A 27,999-nucleotide genomic window follows, 5' to 3' on the forward strand; every position below is an offset into this window, starting at 1 on the left:
TGGGTTCTTCACTGCTGATGCAGGGGCGGGAATTTCCTGCGTGGGTGTGCGTGCGTGTGTGCGTGTGGCAAAAATGGCAAAGTTGTAACAGCAGCAGGCTATACGGGGCTATCATCACAACATAGCACCTCAGCTACCTTTCGTGCCTGCATGTGTGACAGCTCTGTATCTACAGTCAGTGCAGCCAATAAGAGGTCAGTGAGCAGACTTGAGAGTGTTTGAATGGATGTTTGCATATCAAATTCAAAGCTAGTCAGGCAATGTTGTGCTGCTAAAGTAGTTTTATCTACAAGGCCTAAGCTAAATATATAGTAATTTGCTGTATTTAGGTTAAGTGGTAGGTAGTTTCATGTCAGTAGTTTGTCAGGAGTGCTTTGGAGAAGAGAGCTATGTTATTGTAGTGTATGTATAATATGGCTGAATAACAAACACCCTGTCTTGTCAACATCCTGCCCTTGACAGGTAGTCCACTCTACATTGATGAATGCTGATCCATCATCCACAGTAAAAGCACAATGAGTCTGGCTCTTCATGATCTGCTGGTCTGCTGCAGGGGGCTGGAGAATGACAAGGCTACAGAGAGGAAGGTAATCACACCTGCATATAAACTGCATTTAAAGGGGACCTATTATGCTTATTTTCAGGTACATACTTGTATTTTGGGTTTCTACTTAGAACACGTTTACATGCTTTAATGTTTAGAAAAACGGTTTATTTTTCTCATACCGGCTGTGCTGCAGCACCTCTTTTCACCCTCTGTCTGAAACGCTCTGTTTGAGACTTTGGGCTTTTTAACATAGCAGACCTTTTACATGCACAAAAAACTATATAACACAAAACATAAAAGAAAAGAAAAAAAAGCATAATAAGTCCTCTTTAAACAGTGGAATGGGATATATTGCACCAAGCCTTTGTCAGCCTCACTGTAGCCTGAAGTATAAATCCTACACTTTGTGTCCTGTCTTCCTGCCTCCAGAAAGAAGCTGAACGCTTCAGACGCCTCCTTCGTAGTCCAGACGTTGTGCAGGAGTTGGATCGTACCTCCAGAACTAAAGATAAAGGCTCCAAGCAGCTCACATGGGATGCTGTTTTCAGGTAATCTGAATTTGCCTTTTTTTGTACATGTGCAACAACATGCATATAAAGTTATCTAGTATATAATACCAGTCAGGTATTGCTTCTGTGTGATTGTATGCACACTTATAAAACTTAACTTAATTTTTTTGTAGTTGTCTGCCAAGATCTGTTTAGTTTCACTTTTGTTTCTTTGCATCACTCACAAACGTATACCAGCTGACTTCCAGGAAACTGTTCTCATTCCATGTTGTGTAAGATACCTGTACACTGTGCTTATGCAAGAGTTTGGGTTTTATTAGGATCAGTTATCTGTCAGAGGCTTTGATAAATATGCACTTTCTATTCTGTTCATGTCAGATTTCTGCAGCGTTATGTCCAGAAGGAGACAGAAAGCATGCAATCAAGTAAATCCGTCTCGGCAACTATGCTGGCCTCACGGAAGAAGAAGATGGCTGAAATGTGCAGCTTAATCAAATACTTCATTCGCTATGCAAACAAACGTAAGGACACTGTCTTTACGAGATCAAGTAGTAGGTTACAATGCAATACAATTTAGGTGAAAGGATTGTCATATTACATAAAGGGATGTTTTGTTCTTCAATACTATCTTTCGCAGGCGGGCCTCGTCTAAAGTGCAGCGAGATGCTGAAACATGTGACGGACATCCTGCAGAATTCATACAGCTGTTCAGCCTATGGAGAAGATTATAGCAGCCTCCTAGTGAAGGACATCCTCTCTGTCCGCAAGTACTGGTGTGACATCCCTCCACAGCAGTGGCACAGTCAGTGGGATATATTTTTATTTCATTGACACTAATCTTATTTGTTGTTTTGCAGTACACAGTGTTATTACTGTTGTCTGATATTGTAATACCAACTTGCCTAATCAGTTTACTGAATCCCCTTTGTTTATATTTGTGATCCTCAGGTCTTTTGGACTTGTACTGCGACTTGTTCAACACTTCATCCAAGTCCATCAACCGTGTTTTGGTGAGCAGAGTGATCCACACGGTGGTGCAGGGCTGCTGCATGCAGACCGACGGATTCAACAACGCTCTGTTCAGCTTCTTCTCCAAAGCACTGCTAAATGCAAGGTGAAGATTTTACCAACATTTTAAATTGACTGCATCTGATAAATCTGCCCAACACTGTTTTGGAGCTATCTTGAAAATCCATCCTAGATGCACTTATTGTTTTCTTTTTCAAAATCCTGTGTTCCTGTCAGGCAAGAGAAACATTTGTCTGTGTTGGAGCACCTCGTCTCGGCTCTCAACATCTTCTTGAGATCCGCGGCCATGAACTGTCGGATGAGGGTGTGTCAGCTGGGAGAGGAGCTCCTGCCTTCTGTACTATACGTCTGGGCAGACACGAGGCCCAGCGCGGCTCTCAAAGAGGAGATTGTTGAGTTCTTTAACCTGCAGATTTGTGTCCACCACCCCAAAGGAGTGAAGACACAGGATACAGGTAGAGTGATCTTTCCTTTTTCTTTTGTTTCTAGTGTTGGTGACACCTTTGGTTGTCCTTGTATGGTAGACAGGGTTTATTGTGGGTTGTGTATAGTTCCACTGATTTGACTGTTCCAAGTAATGAAAGAAGAAATTTGACTGACTTAATCTTTAAAGTTAAAGTTTAAAGCTTAAAAAAATTACTTGAACTGATTAATCAATTATCAAAACAGTTATATTATTATTACTATTACTATTATTACTTTTACTATTATTACTATTAAATGAATCTCCATCTAATCAAGTAATCGTAGCTCTAGTCGTCAATATGTAAACTCATGATTTCAAGATAATGAACTAAAACATTTTAAACCACAGGTATGACCTTAAACAAACAACCATCAACTAGTTGTCATATTTCAGGTGCTCATGCTGAGGACTGGACCAGGTGGCGGAGTCTGTTGTACAACCTGTATGACGCCTTAATCAGAGAAATTAGCGATTTAGGCAGCAGAGGGAAGTACGTCACCGGGACGCGACACATAGCTGTCAAAGACAATCTCATTGAGCTCACAGCTGACATCTGTCATCAGGTAATACACAGATCAAGTATGCATACAGAAATCATGCAATTATATCGCCAATTTAGCTAATATTAAATGCTGTACATCTGTCTTGACAAGATTATTTCCTTTCGTCTTGTGTTTCCTGCTTGCAGCTGTTCAGTGATGACAATGACACCCATATCTTGGAGATGACCCAGTCCTCCCTCAGAGCCACCCACATGGGCAGTCCCACCCACGGAGCAGCCAGCAAGCGACGGCGCATCGAACTGGGCTGGGAGGTCCTCCGGGACCATCTGCAGCCTCAGCACAGTGACTTTGATGTCATACCATGGTATGAAAATCACAATGAATACACTGCTGAGTGTGGATTATTAGTAGCCTGTTGTTTCTCTGATTGAACCCGCTCTAGATCAAGGATCATGTAAAGATATTAACTCCTTCTTTTCTCCTCTCAGGCTGCAGATCGCTGCCGTGCTCACCTCTAAGTACCCGTCCATGGTGCCCGGCCAGGAGCTGGTCCCGCTGCTGTCAGTGTTGTACCAGCTCCTGGCAGAGCAGCGGAGAGGAGAGAGGGGGCCGTACGTGCTGCGCTGTCTGAGGGAGGTGGCCCGGTGCCAGGCCCGCTACCCGGAGAGGGCCCAGGTCCACAGGACCGAGCTGGCCCGGCTGTGGGGTCGGGTATGGGCCCTGGTGCTGCGAGGGGTCAGCTCACCCCAGACAGAAGCCCTCAGCCTGGACCTGCTGAGCTCTATTGTCCACGGTGGACTCATCAATATGGACAGAGAGTTCTGGAAGCTCTTCTCTGGATCGGCATGTAAACCGTCTCAGTGAGTCCTCGCCATTTCTCAATGTGTAACGTTAAATTTGTCTTTGTGTTTGCATTTAGTACCCCCTTGTTTCCTCTCTATCCACAGAAGTGCTGCTCTTTGTCTAGCCCAGGCCCTGCTGAAGTGTCCGGCTCCTAAAAGTATCGTCTCAAGCTCAGGCTTGGACCATATGGGGGTCACAGAGGGATCTGCATCACCTAACCTGAAGGAGACCCTCATAGCCTGGCTGCTGATGAGCGATCAGAGCGAAGAGATGGAGGACAGCTCCAGACCTCACCCCATCATTTGCAGGTTGGCACTATGTCTGCAACCGCACCACTAGATACCACCAGATCCTACACACTGTTCCTTTAAGGATGTAAATTGTAATATCTCGAGACAGAAAATATATGCTCCAAGCATGAATTACACTTTTCGTTTTTTAAACTTTTCTGAAGATAAAAGTCTGTGAATTTATACTTCATTGTGATCTTGTGTGCAGAGACTTTCCTCACAATCTAATAGCGAACATCCTGGTCTCCCTGACCTTGAAAGATACCAGAACTGGCCTGAAGTGTCTGCTGGGTACTGAAGGAGTAGAAAGGTGAGTGTACAGAGTACCAAAATCACTGACATGATGATCAATCTACCCACTTGCACTCCCTTTTTTGCACAAACCATTTGTCATTTTCCATTTAAGAATATAAATAATTCATCTTTCAATTGATTTTTTTTCTAAAGTGCCTTTTTTCAAGAACAAACTTCATCCAATGCCAAAGACGACCTGGAAGAGATCGAGAGGCTTTACTTGCAGTTCAGCTTCAACACGCTGCTCTCGCCGATGCGAGACACTGGCGAGTCAGTGACAACGGCTTCAACTGATGGCCAATTCGCTGCTGTCCCCTGCCTCAGAAACAAGCTGGAGCAGTCGCTGCTTTGTGTGGCCGACAACCTGCTCAACTGCTACTCTCCTGATGTGAGTGGTTAGAGGAGTTATCGCTTGTGTGTTTATGTGTCTGTGTAGTCGTCACAGTGACAAACTTATTCTGATTCTCCCCGCCGCAGTCTCAGTCCACCCCTCCAGAGTGTCTGGTGCGCTGCTTCAGTCTGCTGACTGGTGTCCTAACAGGTTACGTGGCCACTGGGTTTGTGACTGAGGAGGACGCCTGCCGCTCACAGCTCTTCACTAAAGCCAAGGTATCATTCAGATGCATCGCTGTAGATTAATCATTTCAGCCTATTAAATATTAAAAACATTACAGTGAACCGTAGAAGAATTTAAGGTTGTTGGTGTGTTTGTGTCACCAGGCCCTGGCCCAGGACTTCAGCGGTTTTGTTTCTAGTGTGAAAGTGAAGATGACAGAGGAAGGAACCATGAGCACACTGAGATCCGTCATGAAGCTCTGCACTCAGTCAGCCAGCAGAAAAAACAAGGTGACAAAAGCCTCCATCATGACGGTGTTTCATATAGCATTTAGTTTAATCTAATCAATTTATGGACAATCCAGCAATTAAGTCTAAACCAGTGGGCTACCTCTGGGTCGGAAAAGTGAAGCCAATGCTGAAGTGCCTTAAACTTGCATTCTTTCTAGTAGCCAGCAGGGGGCGACTCCTCTGGTTGCAAAAATAAGTCTGATTGTATAGAGGTCTATGAGAAAATGAGCCTACTTCTCTTGATTTATTACCTCAGTAAACATTGTAAACATGAGTTTATGGTCTCAATCGCTAGTTTCAAGTCTTCTTCAATACAGCATGATGTTCATTTAGTACATTATGGTCCCATTTAGAGTCAATTAGACCATATAGATGGCGTAGGCCAAAATGCCGAACTTGAGGTTTCAAATCGGTGGTCCACAAACCATTGGGTGACTACGTCTACTCCTTATATACAGTCTATGGTCTGAACCAGCCACCAGGCCAACCATTCTCTGCACACATTCAAAATGAAGTCTGGCGTCAAAGAGCCCTTTTTTTGGAGTACATTTTTTGTCCTTTCTTCTGCAGGATAAAGTTTGTCGTCTCTCCTCCAATCTGTTCATTATGATTCTGCCGGCCAGCCTCCTCAGTGAACTGGCTGAGATCTGCAAACTGTTGGTAAGTGACCCATATATATTTAATATATATATATGTGTATATATACAGTATATATATATTATATATATATATAATATATATATATAAATATATATATATATATATATATATATAATAGTATATAAATATATATATATATATATATATATTATTATTATTATATATATATTATATATATATATTATATAATGAAATCTTTATTTCAAGAACAGAGCGCTGACACGTCTTTGTCTCCTCCTCCCCAGTTAAGCAGTGTTTCTAAGCGAGTCAGTGTTGTGAATGAAGACGATCATATGGACGACGACTTGGACGTGACCAGAAATCAACAAGGGGACGACATTGACCTGTTTGACGAGGGCGAAGAGTCCACCAGCAGCAGCACCAACGGGAACCACAGACAGAAGGGAGACAACAGTGACGCTTCCTGTGGGCCAGGTAAGAAGATCACTTGCCAGTGTGTTTGATTGATGTTGTGCTAATACATATAAAGAAAAGACATGTCCGCTTACACATAGCAGAGGACATGGAAGAAAAAAAAAAAATCTGATAAAATAATGTTTCCTCCATCAGGTGCAAAAAGTCTGTTAGCAGACGACCATCTGGCCCAGCAGGACCTGGCTCTCCTGGCAGTCTTGGAGTTCCTGTGTGAGTGCGGCTCCATGCAGCCCGTCCACGGTCTGCTCTTCAAACCTCAGGAGGTGCGTCGCCGGCTGCTGCTGCTGGTGGAGCAGATGGACGTCAGCAAAGCCCTGCACCTCAACATGGTGGGTAGCAGCTGCTGCTGTGGAGCGTCATGGTTGCAGCAGCAATGATGAACATTAATGTCTGGTTCTCTTCCAGTATCTCGTCCTGTTGAAGAAGCTTCCAGCTGAGGACTCGCTGTCTCCGGAGGAATTTGACTCACTGCTTCGTCTTCTAGCGTAGGGAAATCTCTCTGTGACACAAAATGCATAATGCATCCGTTTCTGTCTTAAGAAAATAACATCTAATAATGTGTTCTGCTGTGTTTTGTAGGGACCTGTGTTCTCTGTACCGTCAGGACCAAGAGATCTGTGCCGCTGCACTGCTGGGTTTGTTACCTTCCATCATGAGCCTCGGAAAAACCCATCACATGCCGGAGGAGATGAAACACGTCCAGGGATCTCTGCTGAAAGTGGTGTCTGGATTCTGGTTAGCAGCAATTTTTTTGCAACACGAACAGATGCAGGGTTGGTCTGAGAGAGATTACGTCCTAAAATGAAGCCTCAGTCTGTGGCAAGGAGCCTTCATGTCTTTGTAGGAGGAGGATTAAGTGTAAAATGTGTCTCCTCCGGTTGTAGCAGGAAAGAATAAGGGTTATTTTTAATTAAATTTTGAAGGGATGGCTACAGTATTAGACTTGGAAACATGACTCACGGTTTTCTGTGAATGTCAATCCACTGCCAGTCATAATCTGTCTGCAAGGGTTCCCGCAGAGCCTTAAACATATATCTAAAAATAAGATGATTGGAATTAAAATTCTTAAATCAATCTTTCAAAAGTCTTAAAAATGCTAAGACATGGGAAGTAGGATTTTATGAATCATTTTTTCTGACATTGTAATTTAAAATGTGACACAGTGACAAAACACCAATCATACAAGTCAAATGAGAAAGTAGGAGACTTATTCCCAGACTTTTTTTGCCCACATGTTTGCATGCAGTTCCGACAAGACAGCCTATATCAGCAAGTTCAATTTTGGTTATTATAAAGTTGGTCTTGAATTGAATTCCAAGTGGCAGTAAAAAAAGTCTTAAATCTATGAACTGTGTATATTGATTCAGTTTATGATACTAACTCAATCACTCTGTTGTGTTTCAGCATCCTGAGCCAAACGGGGAAATGCATGGCAGCGGTACGAGCCGCTTTAGTGAGATGTCTGGTTGCTTTGCTGGAGGTGAGCTCTCACTGAGGTTTAGGGAATAGTATCTGCACAACCATGAATTTGATATGTGATTCAAAATTAATGACATAAGCCAGACAGTCATAGTTCATTAAAGGGGAACACATCATGAAAAACTCACTTTTTCAGTGCTTGTGCACATACATTTGGGTATCCTGAGTTCCTACCAACCCACAAACTGTGAAATAAGACAATCCAGTCAGTATAATCATTAGAATATATCACCCACAGCTTAAGAACTACCTTTATGGTCCAATACTCATACTACTATACTATTTAGTATGCACAAAAAGGTTTAGTATGTCCCAATACATAGTATGCCAAATGCAGTATGCCAAAAATACCAGGATGTCCTACTGCATCCGGTCGCATTTTACAGTATGCAAGCCAGCATGCTTTTCTGGTTATTCTGACCTACAATCCTCTGTGCAGAGGATATATGAGCAAGAAGGTCAAAGTTCAAGGCACAGTGTTATGACGAAGTAGTATGTCCCAATTGTGTGCATACTGCGTGCAACAGTACGTACTTTGTGAGGGCATCTCCAGTACGTACTAAAAGTAAAAAGAAAAAGTACCTACCTTTGCAAAGGTGCATAATGTTTTATGTGCCACAATTATTTTAGAACAACACTTTTGATTGATCACCAAACACTGAGAAAACTATTCTGTTTAACCTTTTTATATATCCGTTAAATATCAATATATTGATTCTGTCAACACCTCCTGTCGTGTTTTTGACATGTCTCCCCTCTGACAGGCCGACCCGTGTTGTAAGTGGGCAGTGTTAAGTATCAAAGAGGAAGATCGCCCCGTGTCTGTCATCCTCCCGTCTCACCTCGCAGACGCCCACCACCAAGTCCGCATGCTGGTAGCCATGTCAGTGGAGAGGTACGTTGATAATGTATCAGGATACATTTTATAGAAAGCTGTACATTACACAAAAGATGGCACTTTAAATCTCTACATGATGATCTGATTGTCACCGTTATTCTTCTGCGTCTCCAGGTTGTTTCTGGAGATGAGTCCAGAGCATCCAGATAAGAGGAAGATGCTGCCGCTTAAACACCAGCAGGCGGCTTTTGAGACGGTTTACCTGAACGCTCAGGAAGGGATGAAGCTCCCTGTAAGTTCATAGTTTATTATGCATGTGTTTTCTGCCTCTGTTTGAGTTTCCTAATGTATCTTGTATCTATGTGTGATCATACACAGAGGAGCAGCTCTTCAGAGGACCAGCAGGACGAGTCGTTTAACCGCAAGGCCACGCTGTTGAAGAGTTTGTCTGTTGTGATGTGTTGTAGCCCCGTCTGTGAAAAACAGTCTCTGTTTGCCCTCTTCCAGTCCTACAAGGAGAATAATATAGAGGAGCAGCTCATCAAAAAGGTAACGATTTCAGGGCCCTGTACTGAATGCAGCTTTTTAAATAGAATTAATACAAGATTTTTGTATCGTCCTACAGCATCGTCCAAATTTCTTTACAAGTTGCATCACTAATCTGATACCTGAGTGACCGTTTGTATTTCGGTTTGAGCTTATTTTTATGCATCACTGTATAAACCTAAAAGCTAATCAAAAGGTTGCCCTTTTCCCTATAAGACAACGAATGAAGATGAACCGTTTTTGTCTTTCTTTTTGTCACAGATGTTGTGCAGTGTATCCCGAGCGCTGGGCTACAGGAGCGTGAAAACATTTGTCAGTTCTCACCTGTACTATTTGGTAGCCGAGTGGCTTGCGCAGAGACAGTCTGACGATCGCTACACTCTTGGATCCTTCCCCTTCACCCTCCTGGACCACGACGCAGTCAAAGATTTCTATAGGTGAGGAAATAAACTTCTATTATTTTCATTTTATGTCACAATGATCTTACACAAGTAAAACACAATGGTTTGATATTAAAATCATCCCTGTTGTCTTGTGTCCTCTTGAAGCTCTTCCTACCAGGTGTTAATCCCCCACCTGGTCTTCCTGGATGACTTTGAGCAGGTGAAGTCCATCGGCAGGATTCTAGAGAAGGACTGGAAAGAGTTATTGGCCGACTGTTTCCCCAAGATCATGGTCAACATCCTGCCATACTTCGCCTTGTCTGGCCAGGATTCACAGGTGGCCCAGAAGAGAGAGAAGGCCCACCGAGTGTACGACCTGCTCAAAGACGCCGACTGTCTGGGCAAACAGGTAAATACAGCTGTTTAACGTCAGCCTACATCTGGGGTTTTACTTCTTATTTATGCAGCTTTTAGAACTTGATCATATCATGACAATAATTAACTAACTTCTTATCGATTCCTTTAAAAAAAAAAAAAAATACTTTTGTATAATGTTTGTGCCAAAACAGCCCTGTAATACTTAGCTGGCCCGTGTCACATGACTGTGGAAACCAATGTGACATCAGAACCTAGCGCACAGCGGCGCACAGTCCCACACTTCCACATCAAACATGTGAGAGAACGGCAGAAAAGAAATGTAGCGTGGTGTGGTGCTACTTGTCACCTGTAGATAAAAATACAGCAAGATGCACTATTTGTGACAATAAAGTGTCACACACAGAAACACGAGTAACCTCGAGTATCAAATACTGGACTATTTTTTTTACACATAGTTACACAAACATTTTTACTTGATTGTATTTGTATTTGTATTATATTAAAATTGTAACAAACAGTATCGGTATCGCATCGAATTAAAAATGTTTGGTATCGCCCATCCCTACAGTAAATGTCCTGTAACATGACATTTGTTGGACTCCTTTTGCACATTTGTCTCATGTATCTTACAGTTTCAGTCTGAATAAGTTGCTAACCTGGACTTTGTCTGTCCTAAGATCTGAACAAAAAGTCACACTTGATCGCTCAACTGAGCTGAACTGTTGTGCAGTGTGTGCCACATATGAGTGAAGATCCGGTAATTGACTTGACTGTACTACACGTCTGTCCCCATGTGTGTTTGTCTGCAGAAAATTGACAACCTGATCCACAGTAACCTGGCGGACATAGTGGTTGAACTGCTAATGACTCTGTATGAAGGAGGTGGAGCTGAAGGGGACAGAGGAGACCTGAAACGCTTCATAGGGTAGTTACAATTTACCATGATTTTTTTTCTTATATTAGTCCATTTTAGACCCACTTAGACCTGTTTTTTTTTTTTTTTAGGGGGGTGCAGGGGGTCTTCAGGGGGAGATAGTAGGTCAGCAGTAGATGTCACATAGAAGTGATGTACATCATCTGAAAGCTGGGAACCTGAAGATGAATTCACTGTGTGTCAAGGTGTTCTAGTTATAAATCAGAAATAAACATGAATTGATGAATTAATTAAAAATTAAAATGTAGGCCAACTTTGGAGCGTTATTTAGCCTCCTTCCCAACAATCTAGCATGACATGGTTGGTACCAATGGATTCATTAGGTTTTCTAGTTTCATACGATACCTTCACCAGCTGTAAAACTCATCCTGCTACAGCCTCTGAAAGACAGTAAAGTCGGGTCTCATAGGGTTATTAAAGATGTCTTGTGTTTGATGCCCCTCAGGGAACTGGACCCTGTACCAAACCCACCGTACTTCAGCTCTTATGTCATTAAAGCAACGCTGGACTACCTCAGCAAGTGCCACAGTACAAACCACAAGTCTCTGGTGGCCATTCTGTCTAAAACTCCGGTAAGACGTTCAAATTATCCCCTATGTGGAACTACTTGTCTTGTAACCTGTTTAACTGTTCTATATAATACTGTCGTCCCCTTCGTTGTGCTGTAGATTTCTATCCAGAGGATTCTGCTGGCGGTGTGTGAAAGAGCAGCGGAGACGACCAACAGCTACGAGCGTCACCGCATCCTCCTCATGTATCACCTGTTTGTCAACCTGCTGCTTAAAGAGGTGAAGGACGGCCTGGGAGGAGCCTGGGCCTTCGTCCTCAGAGACATCATCTACACGCTCATTCACCACATCAACAGCAGGTTGGTGCACACAAATACATATAACATATATCATATAACATACATGCTGTGTAGACACAAACCACTCACTGTATCATCTTCTTGTCTCTGTCATCCTCAGACCAGCTCAGTGTGATGAGGTTTCTAACCGGAGCCTCTCTCTATGCATCGACCTTTTGACCTCTGTGTGTCGGGCAGCTCTGGAGTTCTGTGATGACGCTCTGGACTGCCACCTGCAGGTCATCGTTGGGACTCTCACAGCTCAGGTGACCAGCAGGCCCGCCATCTCACAGCAGGTAAGTTACAGGGAGTCAATTCAACAGTTTTCTGTTTTGCTAATTTTGCAAATTCAATATAATTTAGATATAATTAATGGAAAATGCAGACAAATTCAACAAAATGATGCATTCAAGAAGGGATGCATTATGCAAAACTGCCACTTACAGATATGTTACACAGTGGACAAATGCGCCCACTTCCTACACAAGTGGACATTTGGGTTCTTGAATAAACATTTTTCTAAATCGAGAGTTTTTACATCCACAGAGAAGTGCAAAACATTCACTTTAAAACCACAATAAACCATAGCATTTGGGACTTTTGCATCCAGGCACAAAGGGTGGACTGGTTGATAATTATTTGCTAAATTATTTAAAGAATATTTACAAGACTTATAGACTGTAGCACTGTTTTTACACTTACCAAGCTCCCCTTAAGACATGTGTAATGCTTTTGCATTTTGCATTGTTTGAGAGAAATATCTGCCTCCTTTCAGCATGTGTTGCTCCTCTCTGGCCCTCCAGGTGCTCAGTCTGCTGCAGTTCCTCGTGATAGAAAATCAGCAGAAGTTAAAAGGAGCCATCAGCAGGTTGGAACCGTTTCCTGACCTCCCTGAATTCAGAGAGCTGCGGTCTGTACAGCACAAGCTCAAATACAACACTGGGACCTTCACACTGAGACAGGTACATTAATATCCATGGATTAATAATTTACTTTTGATGCATACGCAGCTCAATTCCTCAGTGGACCGAGGGGTGGAAATGTCATAGTTATCAATCCTAAATTTCATTGCTGTCCTACATCCTCCCATGTTTCCCTGTTACAGGAGATAGCCCACTTCCTGTCCGTGACGTCCTGTGACTCGTTACCTCTGACCAGACTGGAGGGGCTGAAGGAGCTGACCAGGCAGCTGCATGACAACAAGGGACTGATCAGAGAGCTGCTCAAAGAGTGCCACGGTACGATGCCAGATGAGCAAAAAATGGTCTATGCATAAAAAAAGTTGTGGCAGGTTAAAGTCTAATGAGCTGTCGTTGTCCTCTCCGTAGCTGAACCCTCTGACAGCGTGCTGGTGAAGCTGGTTCTCAGTCTACTGCAGCTCTGTAAGCTCGCAGCCAACCACCCCGGAGGAGACGACATTCTAGGTATGAAATCAAATTACTTCTACAGCCACAGTATGCATGTTGTGTTCTTGGACACATTAACCTCTTCTACTCCACCCTCTTTACAATAGACCCATTTTTGTCTTTTTTAGAGGGGTACAGGGGGTTTTTAGGGGGAGATAGCAGGTCAACTTTAACCATTTTTACCACTCGAGAATTGATTAAAAATGATCAATAATCTCTCCAAAATACCACATTAAAGTACAAACATTAATGTGTTCCTGCAGAGGCAGCAGGCAGCTGTCTGGGAGAACTGGGTCCTGTGGATTTCTCTACCATCGCTCTGCTTCATGGCAGAGACCCCCTCTATGAAAAGGCTGTGTCTCTCTTCACCTCCACCGAGTCACAGTGTCTTTACATCGTCCTCAACTGCATGAACGACGCGCTCACTCAACAGCGGTACGCTGAACCCTGGATCTCAGTAATATCAAACGTTGACTATGGAGGAGCGAGCGGTTTCTGTTTATATTTACTGTGTTCTGTGCTGTGGTTGTTCATCAGTATTGAGGTGAGAAAGGCAGCCGCTCAGTGTGTGAAGAGCATCCTCGCCACTCAGTCTGGAATCGACTTCTGGGAGGAACACAAAGACAACAGAGACCCCATGCTGGCCTACCTCAATCCCTTTAGAAAGGCCAATAAGAAGGTGGGTTCAGGATGTTTTTGTGTCGTATTTACAGTATGTATGTTCACCAATTAATAAAAAAGATCAACAATTTATTACCCTCTGCTCCATAAAACAGTTTTCCAAATGACCACAAATGTTTCTCCTTCAAGTATGACTGTGTTTTTTCGTGTATGCTCATGTCGTTTCCACTCGGTTACTACTGACTGTCGTCCCTGATTAGGTGTTAGCTGTGAGTGCTGAGGAGAGTTCGGAGACCAAGCAGAAGCTGGAGAGTCAGGAGTTTTGGAATCCCCAGGCGGGCGGCCACAAGGCCTGGCTGAAGGCTCTGTGCACCACCCTGCTCGACAGTGGAGGAGTCAGGAGTGAAGCTCTGCTGCTGTCACGACCGCTGTGTCTGGTGAGCGCACGGAAGTTAGCTTAAGAGCCCTTCATAACTGGACTGCCTACACATACACAGTTTGAATGTGGATCCATGTGCTTACAGTATCCACATCTCTGATTATGTTCAATTTTGTACCATTTGCTGTGGACATTTTCTCACAAACTGTGCATCAATCAGTTTGGAATTCAGAGCTCCAGATCTAGCCGCGCCTTATTTCCTCTGTGTGTCTCCAGGTGAGGGTGGACTGCTGTCAGAGGCTGCTGCCCCTCATCATCCACTCCATCCTTCTGGACGATTCTAACGGTTCGTGGAGGGAGTTGCTCTCCTCCCACATTAAGGACTTCTTCAGCTTTTGTTCCAGAAGCGCTCAGGCCTCCAGTCGCTCTGCCACACCTCTCAACTCTGACTCCGGTAAGTTTGAGAGTATGACAAGTAATAATGATAATTTATCTGTGTCTTCATCTACTCACATTCATACAACAGCGTATGAGGGCCATTGTAGAAAAGAAAAGATTTACAGAGCCGGGGAGTAATATTCTGAGAAAAAACTCAGAGATTGAAGTCTTACATTTACGAGAAAAAACTCTCACAAAATTACGAGAAAAAAAAAGAATATACTCTGATAAATTTGTCAGAGTATATGACAATTTACCACTTCAATCTCAGAGAATATCCAAGTTTTCTTCTCGTAAATTTACAACTTTGATCTCGGACCCCTCTCCCCCGGCTCCATAATTATTATTATTATTTTTTACCTACAATGGCCCTAATACGCCGTTGTACATTCAGGAGTCTGTATGTTTCTTTCGTTTATGATTACCAAATCAAAATCAGATCAGTTTTATTTATATAACATGTTTAAAAACAACCATAGTTGACCAAAGTGCTTAACAATGGCAAAGCATTAACATCAACACGGATTAACATTTATTGTTCATTACAGAGTCAGACGTTGCCAGCCAGGGCTTGCACGATAAGACCTCTCTGCGTACCATGCTCGCTGTTATTGACTATCTGAGACACCAACAGAGACCACTGGAAGCTGAAAGGTTTGCACTTTTATTGTCATCAAATATGTGTTAGATAAAAAGTAAATGTTCAGGCACAAAAGCATGCTCTTTCTCGGATTCGCTCATGCGATGGCAAACTGATGTCTTTTTTTATGTAGGTGCATGTAAATTGACATATGTGTCTTTGACATAAACAGTGTATCCTTCTTCCAGCAGCTCCTGCGGCACCGTGTGTGACTCCAACTTCTGGCTGGAGCTGAACTACCTGCAGGTGGCCAAAGCTGCTCAGTCCTGCTCGGCACATTTCACCGCTCTGCTGTACACGGAGATCTATATGGACAAGATCAAAGCTAACATGGAGGAAAGTCGAAGGTATGCAAGGAGTTTAACTTTTAAAAATTTGATTTTCAATTCATGTCTAGTTATGTTTCGGATTAAGACATTTAAACATTATTTCAATTTAGCTTTTATTTTTCACACACATTAAATGTTAAATCTGTACTCAATAATTATTATTTAATTTTTGCAGTTTTAATGTGTTTTATCTATAATCACAGTAGTATGCAAAGCACATTTTTTTTGTGTGTGTTTTGAGAGTTTTATCCAATTTTCCTTTTATTTAATCCACATATTTACCAAATCTGCAGAACCAAGTCCAGAGCAACACGTAAGATCAATTTTGAAGAGAACAGCCAGAACTTCACCATCTCCAGCCTGACTGAGAAGAGTATGGAAGACACCAATATCAGCCTGCAGGTCAGTTCTTCATGTTTTCTAAATTAAAAATACAAAGCAATTGCTCATTCGTATTTCTCCTTGATGTATTTCTGAAAAATGTCCCCCTGAAAATAACCGTTAAAGTTTGATGTGTAGTGAAATGACCACCAACTTCAAAACTCGAATGATTCACCAAAGCTACACCTGCATTAATGTTATGCCAAATTCGTAAAATGCCAAAATTGAATTATTGTGGCGATCTGCACTTCGCCGCTGCAAGGTGTGACTTATGCGATACAGGGATTGAGCACAACAGTGTAAATGGCTATAAAATAGTTAATTAGTTCATTCTGTCATGTGTATTAAAATAACTCATTCATTCTGTGTACGACTCTCTCTCATGTTTCTGTAGGAGCTGCTGATTGAGGTGTATCGGAGCATCGGAGAGCCTGATAGTCTGTATGGCTGTGGTGGAGAGACGATGACCAGTCCACTGACGAGGTGATCAATAAGTAGATTAATGAGACCTGCATCTCCGTCTTTCACATTATCACTATCAGTCATTATTAGAACTACAAAGGTTGTTTTGTTAATTTATAGGATTCGAACCTACGAGCATGAGGCCATGTGGGGAAAGGCCCTGACTTCATACGACCTTCACTCTACTCTGCCTGAGGTCACTCGACAAGTGGGAATTGTGGAGGTAAAATAATGAAAGATATTTAGATTCTTATGTCGGGTATTAATGCAGCCTCTTCAGCTGTAACGTCTGAACCAACAGGGCCTGCAGAACTTTGGTCTGAGCAGCATCCTCGCCACCCAAATGAGGGGTCTGGAGAGTGAAGGGGTGGAGTGGGGAGCTGAGCTGAGAGAGCTGCGCTTCCAGGCTGCCTGGAGGAACACGCAGTGGGACTGCGAGCTGTCGGAGAGGTGAGGCGAAGGGCGGCATAAACACAAAACACAACTTTAACCCATCAGAGAATTGGAGGCAATCTCTCACTTAATACTTTTTTCTTTTTTCCTCCAAATCTGATTTGTTGTATCAGGAGTGAGAAATCCAAACCCGGCTTCCATGAATCAGTGTTTTGTTCCCTTCAAGCGCTGAGGGACAAAGAGTTCTCCATATTTGATGAAACTATGAAACAGGCCAGGTATAGTTAGACATCTCATGAAATATTAGATCTAATTCAGTTCTCCACCGGCAAAATAATTCACCCATCTATGTGCTTGTGTGTGTTTCCACAGGGGTGCAGATGTGGAGGAGCTGTGCAGAGGCAGTCTAGAGGCTGTGTCTTCTCTGTACCCGGCTCTCAGGAACCTGCAGAGCATCAGGGAGCTTGAGAGTGTTAAACAGCTCTTTTCTAGGTGATTCCAGCTGTAAAACATTAGTAATAACATACAAGTAGTCATTAACATAGGAAAGAGTCTTGAGGATTTATGTGTGGAAGTCTTATTCCCTAAAGAACGATAGGAAAGAGACACTCATCCAGTGTTCAATAGGATAGGTGCTGGATCAAAGAAATATCTAGCAGATATAGATATTAGCTCCCTTTAGAAAGATTTTTATTTTTGTAACATTTCAAGCACCAGGCTCTTCTTCAGACTTCTGATAAGTTGCAGATGTTTACTTCAGTAAATTTATTAGAAACATTCCTAATAAATATGTGTTTTATGTATTTTTACATCAGGCCGTTCTCAGATGTGACTCTGAGGGAGGTTTGCAGCCAGTGGCGGCAGCACTCCCAGCTGCTCGCTGACAGTGACTTTGCTTTAGTGGAGCCCATTCTGGCCGTCCGCTCCGTGGCCCAGCACGCCCTGATGTCCAGGGTGGGAGACCCCGACAGCACCCAGTACCTCAGCTCCGTGCTCACTGACCACCTCATGGAGCTCTGCCGGCTGGCTCGCAAGGCCGGGAACACACAGGTAGCATCTGAGTGTGTGTGTGTGTTTGTGTGTCTTTTATTTCAACTACAAAACACTCACCGTGTTGTGATTCCTGTCCAGCTGGCGGAGCGGGCGGTTTTCCAGATGAAGCAGCACGGCGGTGGTGGGTCCTGGGCGTCATCCCCTGTGTTGTCATGGCAACTGGAGGAAGCCCAGGTTTTCTGGGTCAAGGGAGAGCAGGGACTCGCCCTGGGCCTGCTGAGACAGATGATACACAACCTCGAGGAGAAGGTCAGACCCAAACATACAGACTCAAATCAAACAGCTCTAAAAAAAGATATTTAGCATCTTTGTTGTATTAAAAACCTTTCTTTAATCATGGAACATCCTTAAATGTTATAATGTTATGCACTGAGACTATTTTTCACGTTGTAACAAATGCAGTACCGTAAGATTGAGCAGTTTCTAAACATCACCGTCTTCGTCATCATGCATGTTTTGTTGTCCAGGTGGACATGAATCCGGCTCTGGCCCCGGTCTACACTGAGTGTCTCAGGCTGTGTGGTAACTGGCTGGCTGAGACCTGCCTGGAAAGCCCCGGAGTGATACTGGAGAAGTACCTGGAGAGGGTGAGAGGGAGCTAAAAGATAATAGGCCAGTTTAACGGGCAAGCCTTGCTATGGGACTTACAGTATATTAATGGATAAATGCTCAGAAAAGCAGCAAAATATAACTGTTTTCATACAAACGATCAGAGGTGGAAAAAGTACTGAAAATCTGTACTCAAGTATATGTACTGTTACATCACTGAAATATTACTCAACTACGAGTAAAACTACTTAAGTAAAAGTACAAATTGTTCTTCTCAAAAACTACTCAGTGTTATTCAATGTTTAATGCATTATCAGTAGCAGGCATTCAATCGAAAGGGGAGATCCATGTAGAAAACATAGACTTTCAACAAGACATATTTGCATTCCTCTGTTCTGATAAATGATAAAAGGTATGAATGGATCGGACTGGGGTCTGCTAAAACAAAGAATACTAAAAATGTTTTTGAACTTGCATATAGCACATAGAAAATTACTCACAAGTCCAACTCCTGCGCCGTTGTGGTGGTCTCCTCTCCGCTCCGTATGTCATGGTATTCATTGACCCGTTTGTTTGCGATCGGATGGCCTTGTTGGTTGCGCAAAAATGCAGATCAATTTTTGGATATAAATAATTCAAATTGTAGGCCTACTCAGTAGCGAATTAGGATTTTAAAAGTGGCAAAGTGGATTACATAGTGTAACACCTACTTAAGCAAGATTACAGATCACATATTTTACATTATAAAATTACAGACTTGAAAAACAAGTACCCGAAAAAAATACTTAATTACAGTAACATGAGTCGTTGTAATTAGTTACTGCCCCCCCCCCTGCAACCTGGGGTGTCTACAGTTCCTGGAAAACCCATAAAATGTCATAAATGGAGTTGCACACATTTAGGATTTTTTTGGGGCTTTTTTTCATGTTCATATATGTGGAAAAAACAGGAATCTAAAAGGTCTCAAAATGTGTAATATATATGGAACTTGATGAATCTCTCTGAAGTACACACATACAGTGTTTGTACACACACAGAGCAGCCCTCCCTCAGAGAAATGAGTGAGTTATTACCCATCAGCCAGGCAGCGTCCGGCCACCCGCACTCATATACACACATTCATTATTTATGTCCAGATAAAATAGGAGTAGGCCCAAAGACATAAATATTAAACTTCTGCAAGTTTACAGTTTATGTCCTCGGGCTACGACAGATTTATATGGACAAAATTAAATTATTCATATGCGTGTGTCTCTATACATTACCACCTAACTTACCTGTTTTGTCGGGATGTTTCTAATGGAACTAGATTCTGTTTTTACATTTTTTTTTAATTGACACCTTTACCTTATATTTTTGTTTTTGCTGTCTGTATTATTTTAACTTCCTTTAGTCGTCTCTCCTGTGCTGTTCTGTCAGGCAGTGGAGGTGATCGTGGAGGAATCAGGAGTTCAGGACTCGAGGCTGCAGAGTCAGCGGACTGAGGCCTTCCTGTCTCTGGCCCGCTTCTCTGACGCTCAGTACCAGAGCATCGACAAATACATGAAGTCCTCCGAGTTTGAGAACAAGCAGGCGCTGCTGAAGAAGGCCAAAGAGGAAGTGGACTTGATCAGGGAGCGTAAAGTGACGTCCAACAGGTCTGTGATCTGGTTATTATTATCACAAAAGCAATTGGGAGCCTTTAGATGGCTGAATAGGTAGATGTGCTCTTCGTCTGACTTCACAGGTACACGATAAAGGTGGAAAAAGAGCTTGTGCTGGATGAGAAAGCCCTGTCCAACCTGCAGGCAGACAGACAGCGTTTCCTGTGCAAGGCGGTGGAGAATTACATCCAGTGTCTGGAGCAAGGCGAGGAGCACGACACCTGGGTGTTCCGCCTGGCGTCACTCTGGCTGGAGAACTCTGGTGTTAAGACCATAAACAACATGATGAAGGTTAGTTGAACACACCCAAACTGCTTTTGCATTTGAGTTTGGGGATGAAACTGTAAAATGGATGCTTTAAATTTCACTTATTTTGTGTTCCAGAAAGGAGTGAAGCAGATCCCTTCATACAAGTTTCTGCCTCTCATGTATCAGCTGGCTGCTCGCATGGGAACCAAGATGGCAACTGGCATCACTGAGGATACGGGCTTCCATGATGTCCTCATTGACGTAATGCAACACATTTTTAATACACATTAACCCTAAGAGACCCACATAGACTTGTTTTTGTCTTTTTTTTAGGGAGGTACATGGGGTCTTTAGGGGGAGATAGCAGGTCAGCAGTAGATGTCACATAGAAGTGGTGTACATCATCTGAAAGCTGGCAACCTGAAGATTAATTTTGTGACACTGTGTGTCAAATTGTTCTAATGAATCAGAAATAAACATGAATTAATTATTTAAAATAAATTGTGAAAGTGTATAAGGGCTCGGAACATTATAAGGGAAGTATATGATGGTCATTCTCATGCTCTATTATAGTGAGTAAGAGTCTCGGCTCTCCAATCATATCCAATTTATGCAATTCGAAGACTGTTTAAGGACCCCAGTATACAGAAACCATTTTTAGAATAGGCAAAAATAACAAAAAAACTACATATTTTTTGCCCCAAACTGCATGTGATTATCATAAAGTGGCCATGTCTGCTAAGGGGAGACTCGTGGGTACCCATAGAACCCATTTTCATTCACATATCTTGAGGTCAGAGGTCAAGAAACCCCTGTGAAAATGGCCATGCCAGTTTTTCCTTGACAAAATTTAGCCCAACTTTGGAGCGTTATTTATCCTCCTTCCCAACAAGCTAGCATGACATGGTTGGTACCGTTGTTTTCTCTCCTCACAGCTGATCTGCCGAGCGTCTCAGGAGCACCCTCACCACACGCTCTTCATCATCCTCGCCCTGGTGAACGCCAACAAAGACGAGAACTTTTGCAAGAGCCGGCTGTCTAAGAGCGCTCCACAGCAGCCCTCGCCATTTGACCTGGTGAGACTTTCAATAGATGATTCTCTGTTTCATGTGAAAATACATGAGTAGGGCTCCTAAAGACACTATTTAGTTTGAAGTGTTCTCCTGGATAAAATAATGATATTCATTATGTTTTTATGGCCATTAGTTTTATTCTATACCAGTCTAGTTTTGAAGTAGAAAATGCACCCTCATCCTTCAGTCGACTTTCTAAATGAATTCTCTGCAGAGCTCTTTAATTAAACACCACAAGGTCTGTTTTCACAAGTGCAGTTTTTCTCATGCAGGAGCGTTCAGATGTGGCCCGGAAGATCATCAGTAAGATCAGGAAAAAGAGAGGCGAGATGATCCGAGGGATCGAGTGTCTGTGTGATGCCTACATCACTCTGGCTTATATGGACGTCAGCAAGCACAAAACCGAGAAGAGTGAGTAGTCAGAGCACAGTGACGCGTATGCACAAACACAATGGATGGTATTTCAAGGCTTTACGGATTTCTGTCCTTGAAATGACAAGAAATTCCAACATTTATCCTGATGCTACATACTTCTGTTTGATTAGATTGAAATTGGAGGAAAGAGTCCTAAATGTGTGTCTCATACTGCTCCTTTGTGTCCTTGTTTCATTATAGAGGCGCTTCCCATCCCTGCTGATCAGCCCATCATGCAAATCAAAAACCTGGATGAGGTCGCCATCCCCACAATGGAGATCAAGGTGCAAAATTATCGAACTTCTCAACTTTCATTATCCCTAATATTTTTTATGATATAGTTCTTGAAAACACTTATGTATTTACTTGGGCTATTACTAGTTAACACAATAATAATGCGACAATATTTATCATTATTTGTCATTGTTTTGTGTTGTTAATTGATTTAATTGAATTGAATTTAATAAATATATACATACATTTGCCGATGACGCCACATATACATTGAAACATTTAACAGTTAGGACAGTATCTTTAAACAAATGTGTTGTCTCATTGTATAAATAGGTGGATCCATCTGGTAGCTATGACAACCTGGTGACTGTCAGATCCTTCATGCCCCAGTATCGCCTGGCCGGTGGAGTCAACCTGCCCAAGATCATCGACTGTGTTGGTTCTGACGGCAAGAGCAGGAGACAACTGGTCAAGGTAAGTGTGTGTCTTAAAGGGATATTTCGGGTGTTTTTGAAGTGGGGTTGAATGAGGTACTTATCCATAGTCAATGTATTAACTACAGTAGATGACGGTCGGCACACCCCCAGTTTGAAGAAGCAGACAGGAGTTACCGCACGGAACCAAAGCAATGTACTGCTGTGGACGGGACTGGCAGCAAAACATATTTTAGCTACCTAAAAGAAAGGCTCACCTAAAAAATCAATATCAGTTTACTATACTTAGACTGTGACCTTGCCATCACAGCCCTTTCCGACGGAGAACTGAAGCCGTTGTATCCATCTATGCTCTCACCAAAGCCACCAGTCTCCATATAAAAAAACTGCGATTTAACCTTACAGAACACGGGAGTTGCTGGTCTACAGCTGCCTTGATCGGTTAGTTTGTTTTTGTTATTGTGTGACTTTGGTTAGTTTGGATTCACCAATGGAGTCTGGTTGCTTTGGCAGCACAGTACCTCATACAACCCCACTTAAAAACACCTAAACCATCCCTTTAAAGTGTTAGAAGTCAGAAGTATGCCTTTGATTCCCTGCCGTAAGTGAGGTTGTGCAAAGACATTTTTTCTGTCGGGTATTTGTGTGCTCTCGACTAAACAAATCCGCTCTCTTTGAAGCTAAAGCTGCTGTCATGTGTGATTAAAGTCTGACCGGCCCTGATGAAGAACCTGCTCGCTTTTAACTTCAGTTCTTTTCCATTTCACTTTAGTAATGATTAATCGTGTTTTTGTACCAGGACAAATACAGAGTTTGTTAGATTACTTGGACACCTTTGTAATGAGCACATTCTTCAGCGTGTTTGTGAGCGCATGTTTGTGTTTGCGGGAACACTTGTCAACCACTTAAAGACTAATAATTCACCCACTCGGGAGAGTCATGGTGAAATAACACTTTTTCCAATCTTTAACTTTAGTGAATTCAATTTTTCGATCAATCTGATTTTGTCCGCCCTCGATGCGTAATATTTAGGCATTTTATGCAATCATAAATCACATGTAAGACTGGTACACCCGCTGTACATTTTATTAACAATAATAATAATAATAACTTTATTTATAGAGCACTTTTCATACAAGAAATGTAGCACAGAGTGCTTTACGAAAGAAAATAACACATTACTGAGTCTGTCTTGAGCTTTTCTTGTATTTGTATGACTTTAGTGTAAATCAAATTAAAATGGCTAATAAAAACAATCCCTTTGTTAAATTTATAGAAAACTGAGGCTCCAAATGAGCTTCTCAGTGCTGTGGTACACTATGTTCTCCCGTGACCTTTTTCCTCTCGGTGTGAACAGGGTCAGGACGACCTGCGGCAGGACGCAGTGATGCAGCAGGTCTTCAGCATGTGCTCCATGCTGCTGCAGCGCAACACGGACACTCGCAAGAGGAAGCTCAACATCAGACGATACAAGGTTACACACATTGTTTAATCTTGTATTTAAACCGTAGCTCTTTAATTCAAAGAGAATAATAAATCAGGACTGGGTTGTTCTGTTTCCTTTTGGTCTTTGCGTCATTGACTTGTAATTCCCTTATTTTCTTAACAGAAAGCATCTTATACTTGCATCACCTACTTTCTGTCTACTCCGTCCCAGGTGGTGCCGTTCTCCCAGCGTAGCGGCGTGTTAGAGTGGTGTTCTGGCACGGTGCCTATTGGAGAGTTTCTGGTGGATTCCAATAAAGGAGCCCACAAACGCTTCAGACCTGGGGACTGGACCAGCCTCGCCTGCCGCAAGAGGATGATGGTACAGATATTCAGCGCTGTAATGGGAAAGATACAGCACAGTCATGCACAATTACTGAGGGATTTGTTTCTAATAAACCACAGCTGTCTCAGTTTGCTCATCGTGGGTTCAACTGTGTTTCAGTCTTATTCCGTTTTTGTATTTTAATTGATTTCTGTACAGGAGGCTCAGAAGCTGGGCTTTGATGAGAAGCTGCAGGCCTACAGCGAGGTGTGCAAGAACTTCAGGCCGGTCTTCAGGTATTTCTGCATGGAGCGATTCCTGGACCCCGCGGTGTGGATGGAGAAACGGCTGGCGTACACCCGCAGCGTGGCCACCTCTTCTATAGGTACAGACAGTCCTGCATGTTCACCTCAGGTCCTGTATTCAGCTCAATACCAGGTTGCCCCTCTGGCCATTTTAAGATAGGTATCAATTATGACACAGAGACAAATTATTACAGTTATTAACCCTTTAAAAACAGATCGTTGCATGATCCTCTTTAAATTGATGTAAAAATAAAAACCACAATAGCGAGGACATTCATTCTTTGTGCAGAAGAAAGTTAAGGCTTTTGTCTTTCACATCATCGCGTTTTACGCTTGGGATGACATTGTTACGTTACGTTGCGTTACGTTGCGTTACGTTGCGTTACGTTACGTTGTGTTGCGTTACGTTGCGTTACGTTGCGTTACGTTGCGTTGCGTTACGTTACGTTGCGTTACGTAACAAAACTATCAATATGCCTTTGCACTAGATCTGCTCAGAAAAATGAGCATACCTCAAAAAGAGAGAGTTAAGAAATCTTTTGTTCATGTTTCTATATTAAGAAATCTTTTGGATCAATATGTTTTGTGTTTATTAAGTTAAGTTTTATTAAAAAAAACATGTCACATTTTTGTGTTTTTTTTATATTTCTGAGACAATTTCAATACTTTTATCAACTATTATGGTTTATTGACTGACATAACCTTGTAGCTTAAGTTGTATAGATTTTAGGGATATTAAGCATTTGAAGATACTCCAAGAAATGACATCACAATAAGCCAAAATACCAATGCAGGCATTGGCGGACCATCTGTATTGCAGAGTTCAAAGGGTTTAAGCCATTTTTCATTTCATTATAACGAATAATGTTGATATAATAACACATCTTAAAGATTTTAAATCATAGATGACCTGTTGACTTCCTCTGTAGAATCTCTATTTTTAGTTCAACCAATGAATGGCAAACTTTTCTGTTTTGTCGCCCACAGTCGGCTACATCGTCGGCCTGGGTGACCGACACATCCAGAATATTCTGGTGGATGAGCAGACTGCTGAACTGGTGCACATCGATCTAGGTAAAAATCTCATTAATTGTATTTATGTAAACATAGAAAGTTTACTCTTCATTTCAGAAAAGGTGAGGCTGTGTAAACAACTGCTGACTGTACTGAGCTCGCTGTAATTCAAGCATCACGAAGCAGTTTGTGTAATAATGAAAGCGATAGATCCAAGTCTTTTTTTTTTTATTTGACAATTAGTGATATTATTATACATGGACTCTTGCTATAAAATGCAACTCTTTAAAGCTCTAAATTCAAAGTTTAAGACACTATGAATATATGGTGTCCAACACATCCCTCTCTCTGTTTCCATTTCATTGCTGTTGGTGTTCAGGTGTGGCCTTTGAGCAGGGGAAGATCCTCCCCACCCCCGAGACCGTCCCCTTCAGACTGTCCAGAGACATCGTGGACGGGATGGGCATCACTGGAGTGGAGGGAGTCTTCAGGAGGTGAGGAGGACAACATTTCATTAGATATTTATAAACCAAGACTAATGGGAAGTCAAACCTGAGAATGTATTCATATCGTGTTTCTTTCCATCATAGTTGTCCTTCTGAGGTTAACATTTTAGCCCGTTAATCACAAAACTAGTTAACTACAAAATAATTAATGAAAAGCACATACTCCACATTACACCTGACTGTTTTCCAGAACATACTAGACATTTTAAGACTGGTTTCCCACCTTCCAGTCAGCCAATATCTTATATTCATGTCACTACAGTGTAAAAAAAATTAACTTGCATGGCCATTTTTAAGACTGTTTGGTTAGTGGTGCCTTCAAAGACACTCTGATAAATAAAGAAGTTAAGTGAGCTTCATCTGTTTTCTCTGGTCAGATGTTGTGAGAAGACTATCGAGGTGATGAGGAGCTCTCAAGAAGCTCTGCTGACTATTGTCGAGGTAAGAACCCAGGACAACTCAACCACACAAACACTCTTAAGTGACTCTTTAACCTCATGTTAATGTGTGTCTCTGTGTTAATGTGCTGTCCAGGTGCTGCTGTATGACCCTTTGTTCGACTGGACCATGAACCCATTGAAAGCCTTCTACCTGCAGCTTGACGAGCAGCAGGAGCTCAACGCGACGCTCGGTTCCACCATGGGGGGAGATGACATCGACAACCATCGTAAATCCAGGTGCCACAGTGATGAGAGCTGGTTTTTAATCTTTTGATTACAAAATGAGATCCCTTTTCAGTGATGGTGTAGATCTGTTCTTATCTCTACTTCCTCTGTCTCATCGCCTTCTACCTCTTCTTCCTGCAGTGACAGTCAGAGCTCCAACAAAGTGGCGGAGCGGGTGCTGCTGAGGCTGCAGGAGAAGCTGAAGGGGGTGGAGGAGGGCACGGTGCTCAGCGCGGGGGGGCAGGTCAACCTGCTCATCCAACAAGCCATGGACCCCGGAAACCTCAGCAGGCTCTTCTCAGGCTGGCAGGCCTGGGTGTAGACCTGAGAGAAGGTACCCTCGCGCTGGTTAAGTTCCTGCTTCAGGAAACAAGTGTAATGGACATTTTCCTTTCTCTCCTCTATATGATCAGTAGAGGCAGTTTTAAGATGTGAAACTATTTGAAAAAAAGAAAGAAATCTGGATTGCAGCAGATGGTAACGTGCAAAAAATAATGCTATTGAAGGCATAATATCACCACATAGTTTAAGGAAAAGAAAGTGGATAGACACTATGCAAATGAGCTTCAGAATATAAACATGGTTACTTATTTATTCCTTCAATAAAAGAATGTTCTCTATTGTTTATTTTCAGACTAAACACCAACAGATCAGCACGTTTTTTTCTTTAGAACTATTCATTTCTGCTAACCTTTGCACTTTCACAGAACATAAAGTAAATTAGACAGATTGCATGAAATAATTCTTGCAAAATAAACTATTAAATCACCTTTTTTTGCTGCAAAATCCTGAAGGGAATTTAAAAAGACCAATAAACTGTGGTGGTGAAAGAGAAGAGACCGACGTGTGTATGTAAAGGTGAGATTGTTTCTGTATTTTACCCCGTGGGATGTGAATGTTTTCATACTGTATGAAGTTTTGCCAGTGACTACCCAAAGCTTTTTACCCTGATAAATGCCTTATGAATGTATGATATGCCTTATCAAGAGAGGTTTGTTTCAGTTCAGCTGTTCAGTTCTTTTACTATTATATTAGTGAATATTATGTTGTGCTGTAAAGCTCATAGAGTATCTCTAGGTAGGATGTTCAGAAATATATGAAATATGCACAGATTTCAACTGTTCAACAGCAACTTTATTCTAGTTTGTATTATTTGCCTGTTCTGTAAAAAACGCTGCCCCTTTTAACATGACTTCTGTATCATTAAATAAATGAAACAATTTATCTGACTGCT

General features: G+C 42.2%; 1 protein-coding gene across 3 annotated transcripts; it reads left to right on the plus strand.

The window, feature by feature from the left end:
• The first annotated feature begins 15 nt into the window (after window positions 1-15).
• On the plus strand, window positions 16-27,987 carry atm (ATM serine/threonine kinase). Of its 3 annotated transcripts, none has more exons than XM_037776409.1 (63): window positions 16-194; window positions 506-587; window positions 977-1,095; window positions 1,435-1,577; window positions 1,694-1,858; window positions 2,005-2,170; window positions 2,302-2,540; window positions 2,945-3,114; window positions 3,240-3,418; window positions 3,543-3,914; window positions 4,002-4,205; window positions 4,396-4,497; window positions 4,635-4,869; window positions 4,959-5,090; window positions 5,202-5,327; window positions 5,898-5,987; window positions 6,233-6,422; window positions 6,558-6,751; window positions 6,828-6,907; window positions 7,002-7,157; window positions 7,827-7,902; window positions 8,666-8,796; window positions 8,914-9,031; window positions 9,118-9,288; window positions 9,547-9,722; window positions 9,834-10,077; window positions 10,856-10,971; window positions 11,426-11,552; window positions 11,649-11,848; window positions 11,949-12,123; window positions 12,631-12,789; window positions 12,933-13,065; window positions 13,156-13,251; window positions 13,497-13,668; window positions 13,771-13,912; window positions 14,115-14,291; window positions 14,510-14,687; window positions 15,220-15,325; window positions 15,500-15,658; window positions 15,934-16,042; window positions 16,416-16,504; window positions 16,604-16,706; window positions 16,785-16,933; window positions 17,050-17,154; window positions 17,249-17,368; window positions 17,692-17,926; window positions 18,008-18,178; window positions 18,397-18,516; window positions 19,898-20,115; window positions 20,205-20,412; window positions 20,506-20,631; window positions 21,306-21,446; window positions 21,716-21,854; window positions 22,059-22,141; window positions 22,425-22,565; window positions 23,883-23,999; window positions 24,183-24,332; window positions 24,495-24,660; window positions 25,568-25,654; window positions 25,974-26,088; window positions 26,478-26,541; window positions 26,635-26,777; window positions 26,907-27,987. In XM_037776409.1, exons 1-63 carry the CDS (start codon window positions 151-153, stop codon window positions 27,085-27,087), a joined length of 9,324 nt encoding a protein of 3,107 aa, XP_037632337.1. In that variant the 5' UTR covers window positions 16-150; the 3' UTR covers window positions 27,088-27,987. The 3 variants fall into 3 exon arrangements, with proteins under 3 accessions (XP_037632337.1, XP_037632338.1, XP_037632339.1); XM_037776410.1 differs by having other exon boundaries at window positions 15,503-15,658; XM_037776411.1 differs by having other exon boundaries at window positions 33-194; window positions 463-587.
• The last annotated feature ends 12 nt before the right edge of the window (window positions 27,988-27,999 follow it).

The sequence above is a fragment of the Sebastes umbrosus genome, chromosome 7, assembly GCF_015220745.1.
Source record: "Sebastes umbrosus isolate fSebUmb1 chromosome 7, fSebUmb1.pri, whole genome shotgun sequence".
Lineage (NCBI taxonomy): Eukaryota > Metazoa > Chordata > Actinopteri > Perciformes > Sebastidae > Sebastes > Sebastes umbrosus.